The sequence below is a fragment of the Vanellus vanellus genome (assembly GCF_965231255.1).
Source record: "Vanellus vanellus genome assembly, chromosome: 9".
Taxonomy (NCBI): domain Eukaryota; kingdom Metazoa; phylum Chordata; class Aves; order Charadriiformes; family Charadriidae; genus Vanellus; species Vanellus vanellus.
The window spans coordinates 21267181-21294604 of NC_138914.1; the positions used below are offsets into that span (position 1 = coordinate 21267181).

The following is a 27424-nucleotide window of genomic DNA, read 5'->3' on the forward strand; positions in this document are numbered from 1 at the left end:
TAGGGTGAGGAGAAATGATTGACTGTCGTTAAATTTATGCTTTAATTGCAAGTATGTATGGGTATTTCTGGAGATAATGCTCTTTGAAGTTACAACTAGTCTTTCAGTCTTCTGCAGTCTAGTAAAATCACTTGAGTTAAAATAGCTGTAAGCAGTATATGTGTTCCGTTACTGTTTTCAAAGCACCCAGCTGTTAAAAGAGGAATTAGCTAACAAGCTAGAGTAAAGGTCTGGCTATTGTAATATTTTTCTTTTTTCCAAGCATACTCTTTATTATGACCAAAACTTTTTTCTGTGTTGTGTATCCAGTTTAAAAAAAAAAAAAAAAAACCAAAAAAAAAACCAAACCACTAATAGGATGTATTAAAATTTGGAGAACTTCTATTTCTCGTTCCCACTGATCTTGTTTGTTGTCATACATTGCACAAGACAGCTTTAAAATTTCAGAGGAAATCACAACTAGGCACAATCTCAGCTATTCTTTGATTGCATATACTTTCTTTATTAACTAAGTAAGTTTTTAATGTAAAATACATTTTTGAATGTTGTTTTCTTGAATGTGTTACTCAGATGCTGTTTCTTATAAAATAAACCAGCAAACCCCTGTTTCTCCCTCATCCTTTTTTATTGAACCATGTTAGTGTGGATCTTGCAAATAGAGCGGGGGTTGTTTGAAAACATACATAAGACTAGATTATTTTTTTTTCCTGGTTGAAAGTATTAACTCTATCTTGAATTATTTGTAGACCGTGGTTGTTTCTTTGTGTCTCTCTGCTGCTGTTTAGTTGAAAGGCAGGTTATGCTATGGTGTTAGTAGGAACAGCTGTGCTTCATTTAATCAGGTGTGTTGTTAGGTGAATTGGCCAAAGCTGGATTTGGCTTCTGTATCTGATTAGGATTGCTTTCTATCTGCAGAACAGGTGCTTGTTCTATTACAGCAAATGTAAAACAGCTGAATACAGTTCTGGATGAAATCATGATTAGTTAAAAAGATTCTTAAAGAAAGCCTTTGACTGCATTAGAATTCTGATTTACCTTCTGTATTTGGAGGCTATGCAGTGCTCTATGTCTTAAAATTGATTTAGTAGTTACATTTGGACTCAATGAATTAAGTCGTTGAGGAACTAATGCAACAAAACTACGACTTTTTTTTTCAAAATTTTTATCTGGCTTTTCTGCTCTTGTGTCTACTTGCAGACCAGTGTCTTTCTAAGCGGACTTTGTAGGGCTTAAGTAGGAGTTACATTGATGACAGACTACTGTAGTATTAAAAGCAGAGTTTTATTGCATGCTTAATTCTGTTTTCAAGTTGGTGACAGAATTCCTGTCAAATGTGGTTGCTGAATATCAAGGTTTAAATGTTAGTTTTATCTTCCATAGCAAGCAGGAGTGTTTGACGCTCTAGAATTCTTTGCAGAGGTATAAATTATTATACTTGTCAAAGCTACCTGGGATATTTAAAAATTGTATGTACCAATTCTTAAGTTTTCAGAAGTAATAAAATATAATAGAATTGTCTTATTTTAAGTAGAGGGGTAGGAGAAACAATTACCTAACACTATATTTACATTTCTTAAATTAATTCCTTGGATAAACATAATTTATTTTGAAAATGTATTTTTTTCCTAAGAAATGTACTTATTTTATTTTATCTAGTAACCTTGATTCTGAGAAATGGACAACAGCATTTGTCAAGTTTATGAAGATGAAATCCAGTCACTGCAAGAAGAAATTAAACTATTGACTGAAAAGTATGAAGAGAGCCAACAAGAATCCACCTTTTTCTCTGACGAGGAGATATTAATGTCAATGTATGCCTTTTATCCTATGATGGATTAATAGTGTTTCTTTGTCAAAATTGTTTAGGATGAGCTTTTGCCTCTATGTTAGGACTTGTTATTTTTGCAGTGCTGATCTTGTTTTGGACATGGTAAAAGATTACAATAAATTTGATCTCTTTCTGCTGCCTTCTGTTGGTAGTAGGTGGTTTTTTAGGATTTTGACTGGTTAGTTTGTTTTTAAAAAGGTCAGAGCATGATATCAGGTACGTTACTGTGCATGCCCTGCAAAGACGTTGACTGCAAAGGCCATGTTTCCCATTACATGCTGTGAAACAGCTCAGTGCATGTTTGTTTAAAAAAAAAAAAAAAAAGACTGTGGACTTATACAGGTGTAACTAGTTATAAACTCAAGAAGTGCCATGTTAAGTCTTTTTATTTCTATTATTTAACTGATATTCTATGTAAATGTACACTCTATAGATAAAATAAGTCATTGAGATGAGTAAAGGCATAACAGCTTATTTTTGTTATACGTTACTTGAAATGGATACTTAAATCTCAAGAGTTATAATAAAGGCTGTGCCTACCTGGCAGTGAGCATAAAGTATTTATGTAAGTTAGAATAGTTTACTGTTTCTAGTAATATGGTCCAACTGAAATCTGACTCACTGAAAACTGATCTTGGTCTGAAAATCATCAGATCACATTACAAGTGCCTTTTATTTAATGTTATTGCTGTACTGATGTGACAAAACCTGTTCTTATGGCTGGATCTTTTCCCCTTTTGGTTTTTTTTTTTTTTTCCATTCTAGAAAATCATTGCAAAAAGAGTTTCAGGGAGAATCTAAGGGACATGAATCTCCATCAGACCTGAAAGCTCAACTTGAAAGTCTAGAAAAAGATCTCTCATTTTTAATGAAATTTACTGGTATTCAGTTCACAAGTCATTCCAAGCAAACAGTGGAAAAAAGTAAGCATTTTTGTGCCTTTTACTGGTGCTATAGTGAACATACTGTTTCTGTTCATTACATTTGCAAATGCATGTTGTACTTCTACTTTCAGTGTTAGCAGCAAGACAATTATTTTGAGTTACAATAGAAGTTTCTTTATTGACAAAATAGTTTCTGAGTAAATATAGTATTTTGCATAGTGGGAAGTGAAAGAGTACCGTAAAGTTAGTTGTGGGTTTTGTTTTTTTTCCTTAACATGTGTAACTTGACTTTGTTATTTATGTGATGGAAGGTATCAGTTGGTACTTTAAATGTGACTAATGGAAGAAATACAATAACTGTTCAATAGAATTATAATCAAGTATTTTGTTTCATTGTGTTTTATAACAGGTAGAAACAGAACAGTGCAGAAGCACAGATTATTGGGGAATTGCCACTCCCTGTCTTTTCAATTGGAATTCCAGCTTCTTGAAACGCAGGTAAAGATCAATGTATGTTTAAAAAAAAAAACCAAACCAAACAACCAAGCAAACAAACAAAGCTTCAATTGGACAAATGTCAATACTTCCTTTTCCAGCTGAAACCCTCAACTGGTATTTTGTCGTTTTGATTGCCCCAATCTCCTTAATCTGAGGCTCAGTGGGTTGTTTTCACCCTATAACAGTTCAACATTCAGTCACAAAATTTTCATTGTGTTCTTCCATAACCAGATGTCTTGGTCTGCAGACTGGAAAATTCCAAACCTTACCTCTCTTGAGGGAACTGAGGAAAAGCTAAAACACTACAAACTTGAACAGTTGCGGGGTTTTTTTACTTGGTTATATTTCTATTTGCTTGGCCAGTGTGACTAGCCTTTACATCACAGGACTGCACAGAAGTTACACTAGTGATTACAGTTTTTTTGCAAAGAAGCTCTTTCATAATCTATTCTTAGTACAGAATTAAAAATGCTAAGCATTGGAAAACAGCTGCTACTGCTATTTGTAATAATGTACAACAATTTGTAATAATATTTTGGACATCAGGAAATCTCCTTCTCAAGAAAACTTGATTTTCAGCTCATCTTTAAAAGGTAATTTTTAAATTGAACATGATTGAACCTGATAGCAGTAAAAACTGCATCGCTATAGAATCGTAGAATCCTTATGGCTGGAAAAGACCTTTAAGATCACCAAGTCCAACCATTATCTAACTCTACCTGGCCCACTTCTAAACCATGTCCCTGAGCACCATATCAAGATGACTTTTAAATACATCCAAGGATGGCGATTCAACCACTTCCTGGGGCAGCCTGTTCCAGTCTTTGACAACCCTTTCAGTGTAGAAGTTTTTCCTAAAGTCTCTGCTAAACTTCCCCTGGTGCAACTTGATGCCATTTCCTCTTGCCCTGTCGGTTGTGACTTGTGAGGAGAGACCAGATGTAAAGATGTCCTTCCTAATCTTAAGAAAAAACATATAGGAATTTAGTAAATAACTATTTGGATAGTCACATGTGGATTGCCTCACTTGAAACTTCATGAGTTCAGCTGAATGAGGTTATTCTCCAACCTCCAAAGTCCACGCATGACTTCAAACTTGTCCTATTGATATCATTTTACCACTTGCTTGGATAAAACTGCATTTAGCTTTGAGCATGAAAATAGCCCGCATCAGTAATGCGTCTTGGTTAGATTAATGTTTATTTCTCACCTGTATGCTCCTGCAGAATGATGACATCTTTTAGTGTCAGTGGAGCTCAGATGAGTGACTGGATGTTGTTTATTTCGAGCTGCAGTGGTGGTGCTATTGCACCACTGGATGGCAGCGCGCGTCTATTAATGCCTAAAACCTGTACTACCACAGTGCTGATGGAATACACTAGACTAAGTGATATATAGACTACCAAGTGTATATATTTTAAAAGAATATTAAATATTTATAACAAATATTTATTGTAATATACAATATAATAACATATTATATTGCAATGTGCTATAATGATATATATACATATAAATGGTTAACAGGTTGTTAGATATTTTAATTTGGAAACATTTAATTTTTATTATCGTGCACATATCCCTTAGTAACAGTTATTATTGTAAAAAGGGACAAGAATTTCAGGCAAAACTATAAGCTATAAAATAAAATGAAATCTAACAGGAATTATTTTTTTTTTAACTTAGGGTAGCATTATTATGGTTTTCAGATCAAACCTTATATTTTTCCAACCCAATTCCAATTCTATGATTTGAGTTTTCTGATATAAGTGGCAGCTAGGGGTTATGTTGGAAAATGAGAAGAATTTAAAGAAGTGGAAGTGACATGAAAGGAAGTAAATGAACCTCTTATAAATAAGTCTTCCTTTATACATATATATTCTATGTGCTGACTAGTTTCAGGTATTACTCCAAAAGCCTTGCTGTATGGATAATACTGATACTGTTGAAACGGAAGAAAATGTCCACACCTATAATCTATAGTTTAAAAAAATGGTGGTTTAAGGATTATAGTACTTAGCAGCATTTGCATAATTTTTGTCTATTTTGTATGCAAATAGATACAGTTTTTTCTTCTTACTAGAGAAATTTCTAAAACATTGCGTTGTTACTTCTCCAATCTAGAACAAAGAGAGTGTGCCTGCTGCTATTACTGATCTCAGCATTGTAATGGAATCTGGAGAAGACTCGGATGTCAGCAAGTTTGTGTCAAGGTAAGGTGAAGTTTTTTTGAGGAAAATTGTTGTATGGGATATCTAATACTAAATGCAAGACTGTGTTTTCATGTAAATTGCTAGCAGTCAGTTTCTCTGATTGGTAATGTACTGCTAGCCCAACCTAAACAATTTTAATCCCTTCTTTGTATCCTTTTGGAGAGACGGTGAAATACACTTAGTTTTTAAGACCTGAAAGGACCATTACAAATTCATGTTAAACAGAAACAGGTTTTGGATGATAATGAGTTTTAGCCGTTTGAAATTGTTTGGTTGAGAGAAAGATATAGCAAGATAATCTCAGCTATTGCATTTTAATTTATGTAATCAACATGTTAACTGTTACTCAGATGTGTATGTGAGTTGCAGATGTGCAATGTGGGTGATTACTGGCTAACATGCACATACAGAGGCCCCTCTCCAGTACTTGCCTGTTTCTAATTGTCTGCTCACCATTCCATTTCTCTTCTTTGTGTCAGGATTTCTTTTCACAGTAGAATATAGTTTAAAAACTTGGAATAGTGTGTTTGTGCAATGGCTTAAGAAAATGTATATACTAAAACTTAAGCATATGACTGCTACTTTTTGATCATTTTCTGGAGGATGTGAATTTGTGGTACACAGGATGAATAATGGTCAAATTATTTGTCTGCAGTATTCCACTCTGAAATCTGCTAGCAAACTATTCTGAGAACAAATCTGTTATTTATTAATTACTATTGGGTAGTTGACCTAATCTTAATCCTGTTCTTTAAGTGATTTCTTTTATTTTATATTATTTTCTAGACTCGGGGAGGGAGAGTGAAAGTGAATGGATGAGTGAAAACAAAGGTCTGTTGAGTTACCTCAGGCTTCATTAGTCTGTACTGAAAGCTGAATTTTTCATTTAGAGGCTTTGGAATTTCCACATAAATCTATTAAAGCTAGTAGTATAACTGAGAATAGTAGTTGAGTGGTCTCAAGAAGCAGGATTTAGAAGAGGAAATTGCTCTGTTTTTTTCATGAGTATTTTCTGACAGCAGAAGTGTCTTGGAGCTTAATAGTCATACTGGAAAGGAATGCGATGAAGCAGTGGCAGACTTTATTTCATCCTGGCTTGAGCACTGCTGTCTTGTCCCTGTCTCTTCACTACGCTGGTCCTTTTCCACACTGCACTAGTATTCATAAGTAAACACTAGTTTTCATGAATGATTTAAGATGAATTAAGGCTTTGCTGTCAATAAAGCAAGTAGCTCTTTCTCCTTAGCCTCTATTTGCATGTACCATCTGTTGTCCTTGTGTCAGTGTATATACTGTTGAAGCCACATGGAAAATAGGTTCAACGTACTCATTTGGTTGAAAAAGTAATTTGAGGGAGGGGGGGGGAACCTAACCTTGCCTCGCCCCACAACCTCTTCAAATTTCATTTTTTCTATTTGACTTGTCCTGCCACATCACAGTGTTTCTTGCTGATCTAAGGCAGTAAGTATGTTGACAATGTCTGTTTTGACAGCAACCTACTGTTAGATTGACTTAATCTGATTATGTGATCTCTCTTTGTGGCTCATTTTCTCAATCCCCTTATTAAGCTAGTTTTCGTTTCTTACTCTAAATCCTAATCCCCTCTTTTCGTATCCAATTTCAGGCTTCTCCCAACTAGCCCTTTATTCTTCAGTCCATCAGCTGCTCTTCAAATCTTGATTCCTACCTCTTCCCCCTCTTTGCCTCTGTTATTGACCAGCTAAATCTGGTCTCCCTCTGTATTGTCCGTTCTTTTCAGCCTCCCTACCAGTTTCTGTTTCCTTCTTTTGCTTCCTTTTCCCAGTCTTGCCAAATCCACTGTCTAGCTCTGTTCTGGTTTATCTACTGGCCTGGATTTTTTTCCTCCTCAGCTTTCTAATTTTTTTGGCTTCATTTTTCATAATGCATGACAGCAAAGGGTCTTTAAAAGCACCAGAGTCAAAAACTTGGCATTCAGTTGTAATTCCCAAGCCCATCCTGCTTTGAAAGAAAACAAGGCAATACTAGAACACTTGAGTAACATGTTTTTAAAAGAAGCAAAATTCAGCAGTCTGTTTTCAACCAGGTACTGCTGCAACATGTAATACCTATTTTTAAATATGTTGTGACAATAATATACCTATGCAAATAGAATCATAATATTTAGTCTTCTATTTTGGGATTTTCCTTGAGCCCCCTTTGCACCAGTTATCACTTATGTTATACTTTATTAGTGTTGAGGACCACAATGTTTATGAAAAATCTTGTCAGTCTTTTTTTTTTTTTTCTTTTTTTGACACGAAATCTCGTTAATTGCCGAGTTAACTGTTACATGGATTACTTAGTCAAATAGAAGTATTTAGAAAGTTTGAAAACCAAATTCATAAGTCAGAGTGAAGGATTTAGGAAATGTCTGCATTATATTGAACGAGGTATCTTGGAAATGAGGGGAAGTATGAATTCTTCCCACATCTGTACGTGTAATTCTTTGGTTTTATATGCTAATACAAGAAGTCTTGCATACTGTAGTGAGTTAAAATAGATTTCCTTTCTCAAAATAACTAAAGGAGCATATTAAAGGAGCCTTAAATACTTTTACAACAGTTAAGTTTCTTATACTTTTGTGTTTTGTTGATGTTATTTCGTAGAAGTGAAGGGTGTTTGGATGAAGGGCATGTGATTTTTAACCTGATACAGAGTTACTCTCTGCCTGAATATGCTTTTTGCTGTTTTTGGATGACTTCTCTGTTACATGGATGTTGGCTTTGGAGATGGATGTTTTCTGCTCCTAAGTGGATTATTTTTTTTTAATCTGGTGACATTTTGTAATGCTAAATTCTTTCCAGAAAAAAAGAGGCTTAAATTTTTACATGCTCTCTGTTAGGACCTTGTTATTTTATACCAAGTTTTATTGGTATTTTAGCATTTGTTGTAGTTGGCTTCAGCATTAGGAATTAGGCTAATTTAGGCTAATTAGGTAGTATTGTTTATAGGTAGTTTAAGTGCTATGAGACAGTTAACTGAAATGGTGCTCTTCTGTAGTCTCTTTCTCCCTTGCCAATACAAAAAGCCACGTATATTATATATGTCCATTCATGCCAACACAGATTTTCTCCCTTTCTAAACACTGAAACCAGTTTTCTATCTTCAATCTAGCTGACTCTGTATCAGTCCATGAGAGAAGTATATACTCAGATATAATCGGTAGACTAACTTTTTTATATTTGAAACTGGTTCTTTGAACTTATTAGCCAAAACTATCTTTTTTTGCTTGGCGGTCTAGCCTCGAAAATTTTCATCTGCTATGTCACCTAAAGCCGAATGTGAGAGGAAAAAAGAAATAAACTAAAGACATAATGCTAAAAACAAGGTCACAAGGTTTGTGATAGTCTTTTAAATTGCATACAAGTGGATACTCATCAAAATTGCCAAGTTTTTTAAAAAGAATTTTAAGTATGTAGTTTTGTAACAGTTTTGTGTTGCCGTCTTCCATGTATGTAGGTTGAAAAAGCGTGTTGCAGTATGTGTAGAATCATGCTCACTAGACGGTGAGATGTGGGCAGTCATTACTAAGTCTCGATTTTTACTATAGTGTGTGTAGATTTTTATATGTACAATTATGAGTTGTGGTTAAAAAAAGCTGTCCAGCTTTTTTTCTGACATAGAGCTAGTCAGCTATCGTAAATTAGTATGTGTCTACGTCTTTCCAGGGACTCAATTTTGCTCGTGCTGCCAGTGTTTTTTTCATCTTGGCCTGATTTTGTTGGCAGCTGTGACTACTGTGGTAATTTCCTTTAATGATGCTGTTCTTTCCAGCCTAGGATAAAACTTGTTTGGCTTTTCTTTTACATTTTCAATATCTGAATGAGCTTCATGTATTTTTTCCAGTTTATGTTTGTGTAACACGTTAAGGGTTGCCGTTCCTGTATATTAAATAGATCTGTATTCGAGGCACAGTTCTCCTTTGAATGGCTGAAGTGACTTGGTAATAACACTGTTGCAACTGTTCTGTTAAGAGCTTCAGGTTTCAGTTCTCAGCTGTTCTGAAAATCCAAAAAGAATAGCTAATCTCAAACAGAAAGGATATTAAAAGTCAAATTTACATGTAGAATTTAAATCCTCTGTAAGTTTCTGAAATATTCCCAAATGTAAGTCAGGTATATTCCTCAGTCGGGTTTTGTTAACTTGTAAAATCCTGTGTCAGTAATTGAAACGAATCTTTGAACAGGCTGCCCAGAGAAGCTGTGTCTGCCCTATCCCTGGAGGTGTTCAAGGCCAGGCTGGATGGGGCTTTGAGTAACTTGGTCGAGTGGGAGGTGTCCCTGCCCATGGCAGGGGGGTTGGAACTAGGTGACCTTTAAGGGCCTTTCCGACTCTAACCATTCTATGTTTCTATGATTTTTCAAAGCAATGCTTGCCAGGTATCTTTTTACAGTGGGTAATAGTCTGTTTCATTTGACTGTGGCTACATATCAACAATGACATGAAGCTGTTCACCCTTATGATAAAAGAATCATGTTTCTTCAGGTATTCTGACACTTAGCTTTTGTGGAATTTTGCATTCTTGCCACATTTCTTTCGTATAAACTGCACACGCTTTTCAAGTGTTTTTTCTCCCTCCCCCTGACAACACTGGGTGGATGGTTGGTTATTTGGCAGTTTCTGTCATTTTTATATTGTCTCCTTTCCTTTCTTTATCCTGATCCTTACATTACTAGAAATATGAAGAATAAATATTTTTTTCTGTTGTTTTTTTCTTAAAAAGAAACCCCTCCAAGACCAAACTCTTCTTCCCCCGTCAAACCAGCTCCCCACCTATTTTCTCTAATCTGTCTTTAATACAATTATCCCTTGTAACAGTGGATGGACTGTCTTTCCTCTTTTGATTAGAGTTGAGGAGCTGTATATATGCATTAATGGTTGCTGTGGTGCTAACAATAAAGAGGGTAAGGTCTGTTCAGTTCCTGATTTCTACAAGCTCTCTACTTCTGTGATGATACTTAAACTAATAGGTGTCTTAATTCAAATGGTTCTAATCCTAATTGTTCTAAGAGAGTTTTGCATCTTACTGATTTCCAGTACCTTGGTTTCCTTTCTTCTATTGTTGCCTGCCTTCCTGGGCTGTCTCAGAGTGGATGTAATGGTGTACTTCTAAAAAAGTTTTGCTTGTATACGTCATAGTTAACATACAAACTAACATGGTATTGCTTGGAGGACAAAATAGTAAATGTATAATGAAAGAAAGTAATTGCGGTGCCAGTTACTGAGGTAGAAAAACATATCGCTTATTTTTGCTTGCAAATTCCTTCTGTAAACTGAATTTCATGACATAAGGGAGCGTACCAGCCCCAGTCTTTGATGCATTGCAACTTCTCTTGCATGCGAAATCATTACTAACTTGTAGACTGATGAAAAATAACAGATATCTCTCAGTCCAAGTTAGTGTGGTGTGTTATTCTTCAGCTTCAGTCTGATGTTTGGCTATCCTATTCAATAGGAGTTATCATCCCTGCATATCATGAGCAGCTTCCGTTTTCAAAACTGTGTGTATTTTTCCCCATCTGCAAGAATGGATAGTCAGTCAGCCATGTAGCTTTCCGTGATTCTGTACTTTGCAGTGTTTGGAACTTCTTTGGAAATTACTCCAGCAGTAAATTCATATATATTTTCCAAGATGTTTGTTGCTTCTTTGGGAGTCAGAGCTTTTCTTTGATTCTTTAGGTACTGTGAATATTTAATTTTGAAATTCTATTGAAGCTTAAATGATTTAACTTTTGTGTGTGTGAAACAAATACATGTAGGAAATAAACTTCCTTATGTTCTAAGTGGAGAATCATTTTGTATTTCCTTGGTGTTGCTTGTATTTTTAACCGGACTTAAGCACCAAAGTCCTGGAATTGTAATCTCTTAGGTTTAGCTGGCACTGTGTAATGTTGCCTCTGTTAACTATTGTCAGTGGAAATGGAAAAATATTATTATACTAAGCATGGAATCGTTGTACATAAGCATAAGCATTTTCACTTGATGCTGTTCGACTACTCTGAAACTGGCAAAGCAAAAGTATAGCAACTTTTCTTTATGTCTCTTATGCTTTATCTCTTGTATTGAAAATTCTGCAGAAATGACAGTAAAATGACTACTGCTGACCTTTCTGTTTTCAGAGGCACTATGGATGAAAAAAGTGTTTGCAATTTAAGGATTTCCTCGCCAGAATAGCAGTGATATGCTAGCCTCATGATGTAGGCTGTAAGCTCTACCAAATCCATACTGGCTAAAGTGCAAGTCCTGCAAAGGTGTCTCTGCACTGCTCTTTGCAGGACAGCAGTTTCCAAGACAATTTATTAGTGCAAGTGTAGCATTGTAGGTATAACTTACCCATGTGTAATTGAACTGCTAAATCATGAGGGAACCCAAAATGCAGAAATACTGAGGGGCATTCTGCAAGAATCAGCTCAGCTCTATCCAGGCTTATTAATTCCTGTTTACAATGGGCTTGGCACTAAGATCTCTGCACTACACTTCTCAGTTACAGATTTATCGGTCTCTCTCTTCCCCCATCCTGCCTCCTCTCTAATTAATGAGAATATCACCATCTTCATTAATAGCAGAGAAATCAAGTTTTAACTGCATATCAAAAGGTTATTTAAGATGCCATGTATGATCTAATGAATAGGCCTTCTTGCTTACTAAAATTTCAAGGTTAATCTTGAAAAGCTGAATGTCATGTAGACAGAGGCAGATAATGTGTCATGTAAAGATTTAGTTGAATAGGACAAAGATCTCGAGAATATTCAAAGCTCAGTGATGCAAATTGCTAAATCATATAAGTTTTGTAGGTTAAAGTTTTATTATGCAACATCTTGAAATTTATTTAGAAAACGAGAGTATTAGATGAACAAGCACAAAGTCAAATTAAGACTTTACAGGCGACTTTTGTCAAGTTATCACATTTTATATTTAAGACTAACTTCATTGCTGCTTACCTTCCTGAGGAGTTGGAAACACTGGTTTATAAATGAAATCTTTAATTTTTTTCAATATATATACTACAGCTTTTTTTTTCCTGTTGTAATTTTTTTTTTTGTTTGTCATATCTGGCCTCAAATTCGAACAATATTAATCTCAAATTCCTTAAGGAAAAAGTGTGAATCGGTACATCTGACTAGTACTGTTTAGGTTAAACAATATATTTTTCTTTTGTAGCACTGAAGAACGTGGAAATCTTTTAACATTTTTCAGAAGCCTTTCATCTTATGCTGAGTGGTATGAACATCGTAGATGCACTTTCCTACATTTCAAGGTAGTGTTTATCAGGCTTTTATATATCGGTGTTCTGTTTAGTTCTTTAAGTAGCTCATTAAGACAGAGTAGTGGAGGTGAAATTAGAACTCTTTAATGGAGTATCGGAATCTGAATTTTGTATGTTGTGGAGAAGAGAATGTCCTTGCTTGGTATTTGTCTTGATTTTTACCATGCTGTTGACGTGTTCCTCGTATGTGGGGGAAAATAAGACTATCTATGCCTTTCTGTGGGGGAGTAAGAAAGTTTTTCATTGGTATTACATTTCATTTTAACATAAAAAGTGAAAGAAGAAATTAAAAGAAAATAACAATTGTAGTCTTTGGCATTTAAACGTTATTTCTGAAGGACTGGATCTGTCTCTTGAAAATTTGGCAGCATGCGCGACAGCACTTTCAGTTCTGAAGTATTTGACTTGAATGGGAAATGAACTGTCGCTCACTCTTAACTGGAACATAGTATTTGAACTTAGTTTTAAATTACTGTGATTTGGCTTGTTTGCTTTGTCTTTGTACTGGTTTTAAGATAAACAACTAATCCTTGGAGTAAAAATACTGCGGTTTTACAGACACAGAACATCTGATACGATGCTTAACGTTAGAGGAGGATGTTTAGCAGTTTAATTCCGTGTGGGTTTTTTAGTTCTGTTTTATTTAGCTCAAGCATTTACTGTCATTAAGCTCAGGATCATCTTTACTTTTCAGCTGTAGCATGACATGGGAACTGTTTTGTTTCTTATCTTTTTTTAATCTTTTAGGCCTTTCTGAGTTCTGTGCTAGATGAATCAATTTCTATTATCAAATCAACCAGATTAAATTTTAAAAAAGTACTAATTTCTGATGTTAAAAAAAAATATAAAAATCCTGTCCTTAGCTGAGTAATAAGCTGATGTTGTCTAATCCTGGTGGTTTTTGTATAAGGACTTTTCTTTAATCCCTCCATAGAGAAGGTAGAGCACCAAGGGCTTTATGGCTTTGTGGTATTGTTTTTTGATTATTTTTCTCCAACTTCACTTGATGCTTTCTGATCCTTAGATCAGCCTTGTGACAGCAGTCACTGTGGTTTCTGGGACAGTGATTCAGTGAACTGTTGTAAATATTTCTCATTCTAAAATTCAGTACAAAAATGAAAAAAATAGAATGGAGATAGGCCTGGAGATTATTTTTAAATTGTTGTGTGTGTCTTACGCAGTTTTAAAAAGTATTTGTTCAGACATTGAGTGTAAACAATGAAGGGATATATTCTTTTCTAAAAGATGTGTGAAGATAAATTTACTGAAGACGTATTATAAGTTTGTCAATATTGCAACGAGTCTTGTTTTGGAGAGTATTTATCAAGTATGATTGACTCTGTCCTTATGTGGCTTTTTTTAGGCCTTCTTATTTCTGCTAGCATTAGTAATGATTTCATTTAGAAATAGTAGTCTTTCTGAGGTAAGAAAATTAATAAGGGGTTTAAAGATCAAATTTGAGAATTCAGATAACCAAATTGCAAAGGAGAGTGTCTATTTGTGACTTAATATTCTGTAGTAATTTGTGTGGAAGTGACTAGAAGTATGCTTTTAATGTATGCATAAAAACAACTGGAAAGTCGTATCCTGTTAATATTCACACTTGGACAGCATTTAAAAATGAGTTTGATGTGGGGTTTTGTGTTTACAGCTTTGCTGTTATTTAAAAGAAAATTAGCCGGGCTGTTAAGTAGAAATAGACAGTGCTTCTAATAGTTTTCTCCCAGTATATCATAAAAACAGGAATGGTAGATTATTTTTCTTTTCTGTTAGTTTTGGTACTTGAGAATAAAGGACTAACGTAGAAGTGATTGAATACTTCAAATAATAATGAATGTTTAAGATAAATGCCAATTGCAAGTTTCAGGCAAAGTTAGACAGCACTGTATTTCTAAAAAGTTGACCATCACAAGTAGCAGTTTTGTAGTGACGGTCTTCCCTGTTAACAAGAGAAACGGTGGGATGGATAACTCGGATTAAGCAAAAAAGCAATTTAAAATATGCATTGATTTGATTGTAAACAGACTTTCCTAGAAAGCAGGGGCAGATTTAGGTCAGCGTAAGTAGAGCAATGTTCAGTTGTAAGCATTTTGTGTTCTGCATTATATACTCCCTGACGTTGTGCTTTAGCAATTGTGGTTTTTTACTGAAACAGGTTAGTCTACAACTTGCACGCTTCGCATACACACACAATCAAGACTCGAGCATACTGTTACTACCCTCTGCTGCTGCTCCTCTATTCTACTGATAAAATCTACAAGGTAGTGCTTTAAGTAGATTTTGAAGGGGTGAGTGAAGTGTCCCACAAGCCTTGTATGGTATTACTTGTATGGCAGGTCTTACTGTATTGCCACAATAAATATTATGTCTGCAAAATGGATTTACATATGCAAATAATTTTCTGATGTAGAGGCACCCTCAGTGTGCTATGAGGCTGAACAACAGAAGCATGTTGGCATTGCTGGAAGAGCGGATTGTTGAAGCTGATATTGATAAACAAGAAAAAAATTTTCAAGTTTTATTGGAAATACAGAACAGGAATGAGTGATAGGAAAAAAAATAGAATGGTGTACATTCAGTTTGATATTAGTATCGGTCACACAAATAAAAGGAAAAAAAACCTGCATACTGAAGCCCTTCTCACTTAATGTTTCAATGAGTTAACTTGCTGTGAACGGGGAAAGTAAATTAAAATGTATCAGATAATTTATTGCTTGAATGAGGCATTCAGAAGGTACAAGTTGTCTGCTTTGGTTTGCTCACAAAATACTAAGTGTTAATTAGTGTAACTGTTTATATTTACTACTTTTTATAAATATATACAACATTTAAATGTAAAATTAATAATGTGGTAGTGGTTGGGTCTTAGAATGTTTACATGTGTTTATATATTACGTAAATGTGCATATATTTGGGCATACACATATAATTTTTTTCATAGAAGGAGTTTTGGTGATATTTACTCATCCTATGGAAAGAGCTTTATCTACTGGAAAGAGCTTTATTTGGTACTAATGATTTGTGATGAGAACAAGATCAGTGGCCACTGCTTATGTAATATTATTACACTTAAACTTCTAGCTGTGTTTTCTCCATCTTAGGCATTTATCAAAAGAGGGATGAGGGAACTGGTGGCTTTTATTTTTTCCTAGTATAAATTTTGCTTGAAGTTGGAATGCATTTTTACATGTTTTTTTTTTATAACTTTTGCTAAAAATCTGGAAACATCAAAGTTTTATGACTTAGATAGGAAAATGAAAACTAAGTAGTATTCTCACTGCTCGACTCGGTTTTGTTCTCAGTTGTAGTAAGACAATGGAATTTGTTTCTTGTAATACCAAATAACCTAAAAGGAAAATATTGGGGATTGCTGTGTTTTTCTTTGGTAATGGGTTCAGGGCAAAAATGTTTTTTTGCATCCTCTTTCCAGAAATATAAGCCCGCAGTAGATTCTTGACATAGTTACTTAAAAAGTGACTGAAAGTCACTTAGATCTCAACACTCTTAGTGGCAGAGCATCAGTATTTTCAGAATCAAGTGTGCACTTAATTCCCCATAGCACAAGCACTAACAAATCAAGGCTTAGCTAAATAAGATAAACAAAACTAATACAAAATATCTTATAAAATCAGTATTCTAGATGTAGTGATACATAATCATGCATTTGGTGCTTAACTATTTCTACAAATTAGAAATCTATACTAGCTTCAAAATTAGTATGAAGTACCACACTTTTGGCATTCGTTTATCTGAAGAGTTTACACCTGCGGTAGGTATTTGAGGGGAGAAACTGAAAATGAATGTCAGAAATGTATAGTTGTGTAATTAAAAACATTGTATCCTGTACCAATTATGTCTAGTCTTAGGTGAACTGACTGTTGAGGCCTGCACACATTGATTTGTGTTTTTAATACGCTGCGTGGTTTAAAGTAATTGAGTGAAATGATGCTTGAAGTAATCACTTTTAAAATTAATGATAGGATTAACTTTTCTTCTTAATTTAAAGATCTGATTTGTTTTTTCCCCCTAATGAGCAAAAGTATTGTTGTACAAGGGTAATTCTGTTTCTTTGCACTGACATCTAGCTGAAATCTTACTTATTTACAGGTAAAAACATTAATTTAGCTTTGCTGTTAATGATATTGTCACAATTCCTTGTAAAGAAAAAGCAGTGGAACAAGGCTTGGTCTACATCATCTGTTAATAACAGATACTTGGAGTTACGCTATGCTGTACTTTGCTGTATTAAAATGAGAAGCTGGTGTTGCAAAAATTACTCTTGTGAGTACAGCGGGGCAGAATTTCTATATTTCAATTAAAAATACCTTGTGTGAAAATAAAATACATGTACAACATATACACACACACACTTTTAGATTATTTGGAAAGCGAAATAGTAGAAGGAGATTTGAGAAGTTCCATTTGCTATGTTACTTGGTACACTAAGCCTAAATAGGAATTATTCTCATTTTCCATACACCAAGTTTTTAAGGAAGTTTTAATGAAGTTAAGCTTTGACAAGTTCTGTTTCTAAAGATAACTTGCTTTTCTATGCAACTTCATCCAATACACTTTGAAGGTCAACTGAAAATGTTTCCTTTCAGATTAAAAAATTGGGATTGGGATTAAGATGTGTTTTTTTTCCTTTGTAGCTTGCTCAAAGAATATTTTTCATTTATCTGAAGGTAAATTGTAGTGATTGTTCTGGGTACAGGTAAAGAATGCAAACAGCAGTTACTTCTATGATTTTACCTACACATAAAGAATATGTGGTGGTGAAGTAAAAATTGAGAAGATATGTGTATGCATATGTGTATTACACTTACATTAACAGAAAAGATTCTGAAAGCAAGGACGACATTGTAATTACTAAATGAAGTGGCTGTTTTGAAATAGATATTTCAGAGGAGGACCACATTTCAACATAGTGAAAGGTTCTGGAAAGGGAAAACGACGTTAGTAAGGGAGAGGATATAAATGTGTAAACAGAGGAAAAAGCATGATCTTTTGTTACTATGTTAAAGTTTTGGCATGTATAATTACATAAGTAGTGGCTAGTAGTATGTTCCTACAGGCAATGTTCTCAAGCAGGAAAAAGCATTAACATGCTTTGCCAAGAGGATCGGATTGCCTTCCATCCTTATCTCATCCATACTTGTGCGGATGTAACGTGTGTTATTAGATTTGCAGAATGTGTCATCGGTGATTGTAGTAATATTGTTGTACTGCAAAACAAAACATTTTTTTTTTTAGTAAATAAACACACACATACATACAAACACACCCATATATGTTGAAGAATTTTCAAACTTTAATTTTATTCCTCTTACCCTCCCATTTTATTGTCATTGGGATTGATTTGTGTATAATGTAGATATGTAGGAATCAAGTCTCTTGAAACCAATCAATGTAATGATAAACAATGAGAGGTTGTTATCTATGTTTGAAATGTATTGTTGATAAAAGATTATGGCTTATTTTTACCACTTCCTATCCTTGATATACAGAAACTCACCAAAAGTTCTTCCATGGTAATTAGCTAAGAAACAACTTCTGAACACTGAATGGTTGTGGCCATAAAAGTAGAGGTACATTGTTTTATTTGGAAGAGCATTAGGCAAGTGTAGCACAACTGCAGTGTGAACTGTTTTAAAAGACAGTGGGTTTGGTTTGAAGTGGGTTTGGTTTGAAGTATGTAACTGATGAGGCTCTTTGTAATAGAATGTTAAGGAAATGCATCAAAAATACCTGAAGGTGAAGAATACGCAGGCTTTCCGGTAAGTTGAGGGGAACAGATTCCAGTGCATTATGTCCTAAGTAGAGGTAGGCCAAATTTGTCAGCTTCTGATAGAAAGAGAGAGAGATTATTAATGCTGATATTACTTACTTGAGGTTAAGTAACTTCTGCCTGTTACACGACACCAGTATTTTTTTCTGATCACATAGAAAGCGTGTAAAGTATTTTATCATGAAACATTCTTTTGATTTGAATGTTTAATTGTATTGTATCAAGAAACTCATAGAACAGGCCTTCTATGTTTCGGAAATTTCAGTGTCAGCTTATTGATTATAAAACTTGAGATGACTATAAAGCTGTATCCTTGTTTACTAGTATTTATGTGGTCCTCAGAAATGTATTTGAGCCATCAATTTTGAATTGAATTTTTCTTCGCATGTAAGAGAGAAAGGAAGTAGGTAAGATATTTCATAGACTTTTTTTAATATAAATGACATGAGAAGAGTGGGTGTGCAAAGGACTACTATTCCAAAGTGCTTTAAAAACAAAACAAAACATGGAAAGCTTCTGCATTGTAGTTTGTTTCTTAGATTACAAAAATACAAAAAAAAAAAATCATTTGGTGGTATACTGGGTATTCTGGTTACTAATTTTATTTCCTTAGGTTATGTAAATTACTGTCTTTTGCTTACCTTGAAAGCATTTGCTTTGATTCCTCTGCTTTTGATTCTATTTTGATTTGCATTAAATGTTGTTAGTTTGGGAGGTAGAACGGGAAGTTTTATAAGTCGATTTTCAGCAAGAGAAAGCTCTTCCAATAACAGAAGCTTTGAAAAGGCTCCATCTTCTATTTCTTCTATCCTGTTTCCACTAAAATCAATTCTTCTCAAGGTAGCTTTACACAAAAGAAATGAAAATCTAAGTATTGAATTTATAATTAATGGCATGTGAAATGTGCATGGTTGTGTATGTTAAATGTTACACTTTGGCTGCACTATCCTAGTTGTAATCTACAAATGCAAATACTATTAAAATATGAATAAAATCCACATTTGGATTTCCTCATGGTCTTAAATTATAAAACAAACAAACCCAAGAAAGAAAATACTCTGGATCCTTCCTTTTTTTTTTCTTAGAGACAACATGATTTCAGATATTCATAGAATTGAGTGAGAGAGCTGAGAGAGATGTCCCTGGAGCATTTAGAGGAAAAATAATACCTGGTCATTTAAGACTGGATGGGATGCAGAGTTAAATTTTATTTTTAGCAAACTGCTCTTTCTCTGATTGTGTGGGGACTTTAAGATGGATACGTGGGCCAAAATGGGTTTCCATATTGCCTTCACAGTTCCTGTTCTAACACAAACATTGAATTAAATAAGTAATACACATTAATGAAATCTAGCAAAGGATAAATTATATCTTATTTTGGTAATCTTGGCATACTTTTAAGGGACAACAAATATATTATCAGGTAAACGGAAATTAAAATTTGATGATTACTTACTAATGTCAGCAAAATCTGAGACTGCTATCCTTTTTATTTTGTTAAACCTTGCGTAAAGATATGCTGTTTCCTTTGGCAGTGGGGGTACAGCTTCAATGTCTATTTCCTCGCAGTACACTGATCCGCTTAAACACACACAGAGCAGGCAAGTAGGTAAATCTGAAAGCATATTGAGGAGACAGTTAAAAGTTATTCAGTTAATTTAAACATGAATATTCAAAGTAGATTTTTATCTAGTATCTTTTAAGATTTCTCATAATTATATTTTTTAAATTGTGTTGACATCAAGTTCTGAAAATATTTAATGTTCTAAACTTTTTTGAATTTTGTATTCTCTTTCTTGTGTGTAATTTCCGTGTATATATTCTCTGTTCTTATCTGAGCATGTCTTAAAATGCTATTAGTCGACCTTAATTCAGTTTCATTCCTTAGTTGGCTTAGAGTATGTGCATACAACAACTGCAGCTCTGGGCCATGTTGACTGTCACCTTTAGAACCATTCTTTTGAAAAGAGAAGTCCATGCAGGAGCATGGAAAATGCATTGGAGCATTTTTGGCAGGGTCGTGTATACTCTGTGTTACTCCTAGCTCCTATTTTGTCTAATCATTTTTATAAAAGCAATGATGATTATATAAGTACTTCAGGCAATCTGTTCCAGTTTTTTACTGAAGGTTTTTTACAGCTGTTATTTTAAGTAGTGAGAGAAACTCTGTATCTTTTTTTAATGCAGTTTAAGCCCATTATGGCTTGTCCTGTTCCTCATAGACATTAGTAGACTATTAGTCATTTCTGCTTTGCATTAATCCTGTATGACAGCAATATTAAAATACATTTAACAAATATGGCTTTCAATCTAGTTTTGTCACTACTGCTATCTGATCTACTGTGTTTTCTATATTGTGAGATTTTTGGTGAGCTTCCGAATTGGTCTGTGTTTAGTAGAGAGTAGTATCACACTGCTAGGTAGTTTATTATTACTACATAGTACAATAGGATCTTCCGCAACCAATGACGAGTTATAGAAGTAGCCAGTCAATACTGGGAAGCCAACCCAGTATGTATAATAGAGTAATTATTTTTTTCTTGCAGAGGTGCTGTATAGAATGGAATTGAGATTTTGAGCTTTAACTTTGTGTATATTACTATTTGGTATCCTTTAGAGTTCTGCCTCGTTTGCCTCTTTTGATTTAGTGTCTTGTTTGTTATATGCTAGAGTGTAGGAAATGGAATGTGATTGCGAAACAATGTTGTCACTATTTAAAAGGCAACAGTTTTTATGCTTGTCTGTAACTAGAAGCTCTGGTGTTCTTACAGATTTGTTCCGCTTTTGATGAGGGCTTGTTAACAGATGTTATTTGGCAATAACTAACCTTGATTAAAACTTTGGAGATTGACACTCTGGTGGTCTTACTGAATCATCAGTTATTTTTGGAAGTTTAGGTCACAGATACACACGAAATATGTGTGTCTTTTTTTCAATGCTCTGTTTGGCAGAAAAATATGTTGTTCCTTCAAGTTTAGAAATCACTGTGGCTTGTTAGGCGATTTCTGGACAGTATACCTCAGAGCCCGTAGGAAACTTAGGCTAGCGAAGAATGTTCATGATGTATTTTAACCATTGAACTCTCTGATCATCAGATGTAAACTGTAAGAAGAACTAGTTCTTCAAAGAAATCTTTTTATTGTGTTTCATCATTACTTGGTTAAACTGTGGAACTTACTGAGGTGTGTATTTTTTTTGGTTGTCTTGCCTAACTTATTTGACTTGGGTACATCTGTACAGGAAATATGAGTGGGTAAGTCTGTAGAGATTCTTATAAGCTGTGGTTTGCATATTTGGCGTTTACCTGAGATTCTTTAAATTTTTTCAGCCTGCTCCGTCAGAAGTTAGAAGACTTTCCACAGGAAATATGAAAGATATTCATAAATGAAAAGATTATTTCCACATCCATTGTCATCCTTTGTATATAAATTTTCATATTAAAATATGTTCTTTTGGAGAGCTTAAATGTTACAGTATTCAAATGAATTAACTTACTTGTATCCTTTGTTGGTGGTACGTTGCGTTCGCTGTCATCCCCTTGCAGTCTTAGGGAAGTGTCAAGAGAAATATTTGTTCCATCCTTTGTGTGAGAGCAAACATTATTTTAAAAAACAAACAGTGAACAAAAAAAAAACAGTATTACAAGGATCTGAAATAGCACGTTGTTTAAAAATGAGCTTCCTATTACATACTTCCATGTGGCATTTAATTTCTAATTTTTAAAGTCACATTAGTCACCCACTATATGAGAGTATATATTATCCGTCTTGTACATGAGCTATTCACTTTGAAAGGCAAAAAGGGAAGGTGTTGCTGCTAGTGTTCTTTAGAAAAGTAAAGTTCTTCAGAAAAAAACAGTAGACAAAATAAAAATAGGGAGCAAATATAGATTATGTATTGTGGAAGGAATATGTAAACGATGGGTATCTACAAAGAAACAGGAGTTCTGAAGATAGATTTTGCACATCATGCAATATTTGGTATGATTCTTGTGAGTATAAATTGTTGTGTTTTTTTAATCCAAATAATCTTAGTAAAATAACCTTTCTTTGCATTTTAAATTATTCAGAATTCCCTGTTGAAATAGTCATTGCGTCTTTTCAGTTGCAGGACAACTTAGTTTATAAACATGTTCCTTTCAGGTATTGGCTGAAATCTAGCAATTCACTTCCATTAACTGCACTTAAGTCTGTTTTAAGACCTGGGCTGTACTGTGATTTGCATGTATTAAAGTTAAGCATGTTTTTAGGTTGACTGTGGCAATTGTGCTTGGCTAGCATCATTCCTTGTCTTTTTTGAAGGGGAATAGTCGTAGGACAGAGTAAGACAATACACTTTTTGGTCTGCGTTGCTATTGAAAACACATGGGGATAAGTACATTATTGGGTGTGGAACATGTTTTTCTTTAAACGTGCTTAAGCATTGGGTCCTGCCAGGAGTACAGTCTCCTGTTGAAGAGAGCTTCTTACACACTGTGAGTGCTCACAAGTGAACCCATTTTTTTTTTCAGTTTTGTTTTTTTAATGCCCCCTCCCCCATATCCTTCAGGCACATAGCACACAGATAGTTCATCTACTAGAGCAATGTGAAAGTAATGCTATCTGTCAAGTTAGTTTTGATACTAATTTTGTTTTATTTAGTATTTGGTTGCTTGCATATATTTTACTGTGGGAATTTTTGTATTCTGCAAAATAAACCCTCAAGCTTGACATAAAGCCTGAGAAACAAATATCTTGGCCAGCCTCTGTCATTTTGACCCTTTTTTTAGCCTGTGAATCATCTCTCCCTTGGCTCTTCCCTGCATCTGTCTGTCCAGTCTATGGCTCTTTTTTGCCTCTTGTTTCTGTGTAATATTTGGGTTAGGTTGGTTTATTCTAGTAAGACTTTTATACCCAAGTTAGAATGCTGGCAACAGCTCAGCAGTTGTAGTGTGAAACTTCAGTGCAGGATAAAAGCTTTTGCAGAATTTGGTACAGAGAAGCTGGGGACTCAGACAAGCAGCATATCTTACAGAAGGTTTCAGCAAAAATGTTTAGATTGCATAAATATGTTGATTAGGCATGTGAAGACATAAGTCCTTGTTGAGGTATCCATGCCAGTGGAGTCTGCTGTGTAGATGGACTTGCAATAGAACAACTGCACTTCTATTGTAGCATGTTTGGCTCACAAGGGGCATTTTTAATATGATTATATGAAAATTGTATTTGCTGACATAGCATATTTGTACCAGCTGTAGATTTCTAGTACAGTATCTTACTTGAGGTGGGATCCATGAAAGAGTATACATGTGAGTTCCTTGCAGAATACAGTGTAAAACTGATTTCTGCAAGTGGGAAATGTCAACAAAAAACCCCCAAACTGATTATTTGCAGAATGCTGTTAAATACACAAAATTAAACAACAGATTCCCACTCCCCTCACCACCAACACCCCCAAAAATAGTAGTATAAATAACTAATATAATGGAAGTATTTCCTGGTCAGCGATAAAAATTCCTAGCTGTGGAATACCAGGGCAGAAGATTGTTTGGATTTTAACCACAGAAAGTTCATTACTTGCATATGTAGGGAATGCACTGAAGGAATATTGGCCTACTTACATACTTAAATTCCACCTGTCTTCTGCACTTTACTCCACAGACATGACTTACCCATGTAAAACCACATTAACATTTTATGTCCAAATACTTTAACCATTTTAAAACTTCTGCAAAGTAATTGATTCATCTTTGTAACACACAAAGGTTTATAAAGCTGATAATTTATATTCAATGGTATGAATTATTCCAGATATGAGATGGTCTTTAATTGTATGGTTCTGTTCTGTGTGGAAATTAAGGTTTCGTATTTTTAAACTTCTAATATTTTTATTCAAGACTGGGGTTGCTGTGGTTTCAAATAATAATAATTGTAATAGATTTTGCTTGGCTGAGCTTTTCCTGACTAATAGGCTAAAGTTCCCTTCACTTTTTTGATCATTACCACAAATAGATTCCACTAAATCTTTTTCACTAAAAATCTTTTTTCTAACTGTGTGTTCCAGCACACAGTAAGGAGTTAAATTTGTCATGCAAGATGGATTTCTGACTGGGCATGTTTGAGGAAATTGTTGGTGTGTATTTCAGTTACAGTTAACACTTGAAATATTCTGGAAGCTAGAATTCGTGCAATAAATGAATACAAGATTTGTTTGCACATCCCATGATTTAAATTGGGAACGCTGGATCTTGTATAGATGTTATTTGTTGCACATAAGGAACTAATTTATTATTTTGCAATGAAAACATGTCATTGGAGAACTGACCTGATGGAAATAATGACCGACTGCATTCCTAGAATTATCCTAAGCAGAACTGTTGGCCTTCAGAAGACCTCTCTCTAGTTTATAGCACTGCCAGTATGGACTTTGATTAGTCTGTGACACATCTGTTGGCACCATTTCCTTGTAGGTATATTCCTTATTGTTCTTTTTACTGAAAGCGTATTCTTATCAGAATGGTTTAAGTAATGAATGTCATCTGATGCTCTGCCTAACTAGTTAAAGTTAACATTTTTAGTATTTTTTTAAAAAACTTACTCAGTTGTGAGTGAATAGCCACCTATTAGTTGAGTCGTTTAAATGGTCTCTTTTTCATAGGTTTATGAAACATGTTACTTCATCACTGTGGCAGATGTCAGATTTAAAAACACCTTAGACATATTTTAATATAAATATGTAGCTGCTGTTTTTGGTCTAACAGTGGAAAGCTATAATTTAAGTAGAATTGGCAAAATATGGAAAAGATATACAGATGTGATTTTTCTATTTATGTGCTGTGATTTTTTACTTATACTAATTATCTTTTGCTATAGTCTTTTTTTCTTGTTTATCAGGCTAAGTTATTGTAACAAGTACACTTAATATTAATGAAAACTTCCTTGAATTTATTAATACTTGGTTGTTACTGCTTTGTTTGAATATGTGGTGTTTTCCTTGGGAACTAGGCTTGGGGCAATCATTGTTAGTCTTTCTGCCTGATTAGTGTTGTATCTTGTTCTCTTGATGTGTATCATTTAGGTCCTGTCAGAGGCAGTCTGAAGCGAGGTATGAAGGTTTTAACTGTCTGTGTCAGCTGCGGCTGTTGCACTTCATTTAACTCTCCTCTGTTTTTGTGTCTTCTGCTTAAATGTTTAATTTAACCAGCATGTATGTGGAGCACACAGCCAAAAAAATCAGAATTGACCGTTTGGGGGTGCTGGTGGGTGCCACGAGGTATAGTCGTTATTGCTGCTTATAAGGCTCTCAAAGAGTTAATAATGTAGGTGACTACTGCAGGACTGGACGTTCTGTAGTAGTTCAGGACTGCTAAACTGTTGAGTTGCAAAAAACCCAAACAACCCACCCCTAAAAAACCAAGGCAAAAAACCTGATAGTTTGGTAAGTCAAAAGAGAAACTGTGGTTTATGCTGGCAGGTTATGTTCAATAAAAAGTAGTTTTTCAAGTATTACTTATATATATATATATATATTAAAATCTTAAAAAAAAATCACCCTCTTTTTTTTTTAAACAAACTTACTGTGTTAATACGATGTTACTCAAACTGTTGAGCTAGCATGCTAGTATATCCCATTTTTGAAACTTATAACGGTAGGCACATAACTATAGCAGAATTAAAAATGATGCTTTAGTCTTATTTGTGAAAGCCTGTCTTTTGTAGGTTTCTCAAACTGTAGCAAGGGTAGTATTTTTGTGGTTTTAATTTGTGGCTTTCCCCATGTCTGAAACCATTGTATGTTTTGCTGTTATTATAAGACTTTTCCCTAAGGCTTGCATACATGCATGTAACACCTTATTCATATAATGCTTAGCAGTTACAAATATTAAACTGATAATATAAATAAAATACCTTTCTTATATCCTTGGAATGCATTTCATAATCTTGTTGGATCAGGCTTCCCATGGTAACATCTGTATCATACTCATAAAACTGTAGTGATTCTTGCTGTATAGGTGGTGCTGAATTTACCAAAGGTACAAACACAAACAAAAAAAAAGTAGTCTGCAAAGTCTTCATTCTTGCACAGAACAATGTATCTGGCTTTCACTGAGCTGGTGCAGATCTGCTCGTGTGTTGACTATGGAGAATACTTTCTTTGTGACTGGAAAAGAAAATGCAATCCGTCAAAACAATATTTAAAGCCTAGAGGACTAGTTGGCAGGGGTTTCTAACGCATAAGGAACATGGAACAACTTTTAACTCTTGATATCCTTTAATTAGACTCTAGCAATATAAAAACTGGTCTTAACATGAAAAGAAACTGGGAAATAATAAACAACGTTTTCCAACTAATAAGGAAAATATTATCTCAATTGAATTTGCTTGTTTCCCACTGTGTTATTTTTGTTAATAGCAAGAGGATTTTGTAAAGCATTTTATGAAACATTTGGCGTGTATGTAGCTGAACTAATTAAAAACTAGAGGTTCAAATGCATTTTTCTTGGTTGTCAATATAATGATTTTTCAAACCTAAATGCTCTATAACAATAATCTGTCTTTACATTTGAAATGGAACAAGAGAAGATAACTTAAATCCTCCTGAATTTTTACAGGTTGTACACTTTTCTGGGCAGGGGGAGGAGGCTACAAACATAATTTAAAAAACGTTTTAAATACGCATGCAATAACTTTTAAAGTAAATCTTTACACGGCTTTTTTTTTTTTTTTCCTGTTTACTTTACTTAAGTGTTTTATTTAAGCTTTAGGTTAATATACTTTTAGGAAAATAGTCCACCTACCGTTTCAGCAGATTCAAAGTTCTTCTGTGATTGTCATAAAACCAGATATCCTTATCTATATGTTAAACTAAAGTGGATTAATAAAAGAGTAAAGTTATGGATGGCACCCAAATTGTTGAAATGAATTCTCTTTCAAAGTTTGACAGTCT

The 27424-nt window shown here is 34.3% G+C and overlaps 2 protein-coding genes across 4 annotated transcripts in view; one reads left to right on the forward strand and one right to left on the reverse strand.

Annotated features, from left to right (window-relative positions):
* Positions 1-1674: 1674 nt before the first annotated feature.
* CENPP (centromere protein P) overlaps positions 1675-27424 on the forward strand; it is a gene marked incomplete at its 5' end in the record, with an annotated part of 147597 nt that continues 121847 nt past the window's right edge. For both annotated transcript variants that reach the window (XM_082487990.1, XM_082487989.1), the window contains 5 exons: positions 1675-1811; positions 2594-2751; positions 3122-3210; positions 5335-5423; positions 12606-12702. In XM_082487990.1, coding sequence (XP_082344116.1) covers positions 1675-1811; positions 2594-2751; positions 3122-3210; positions 5335-5423; positions 12606-12702 — 570 coding nt within the window. The remainder of the gene's footprint in view (positions 1812-2593; positions 2752-3121; positions 3211-5334; positions 5424-12605; positions 12703-27424) is intronic.
* Positions 17338-26593, reverse strand: OGN (osteoglycin). 2 transcript variants are annotated; one of them, XM_082487988.1, is made up of 6 exons: positions 26386-26593; positions 21995-22079; positions 19956-20114; positions 19141-19343; positions 18460-18552; positions 17338-17936 (listed from the first exon to the last, which is right to left on the reverse strand). In XM_082487988.1, exons 1-6 carry the CDS (start codon positions 26551-26553, stop codon positions 17766-17768), a joined length of 879 nt encoding a protein of 292 aa, XP_082344114.1. In that variant the 5' UTR covers positions 26554-26593; the 3' UTR covers positions 17338-17765. The 2 variants fall into 2 exon arrangements, with proteins under 2 accessions (XP_082344114.1, XP_082344113.1); XM_082487987.1 differs by having other exon boundaries at positions 18460-18555.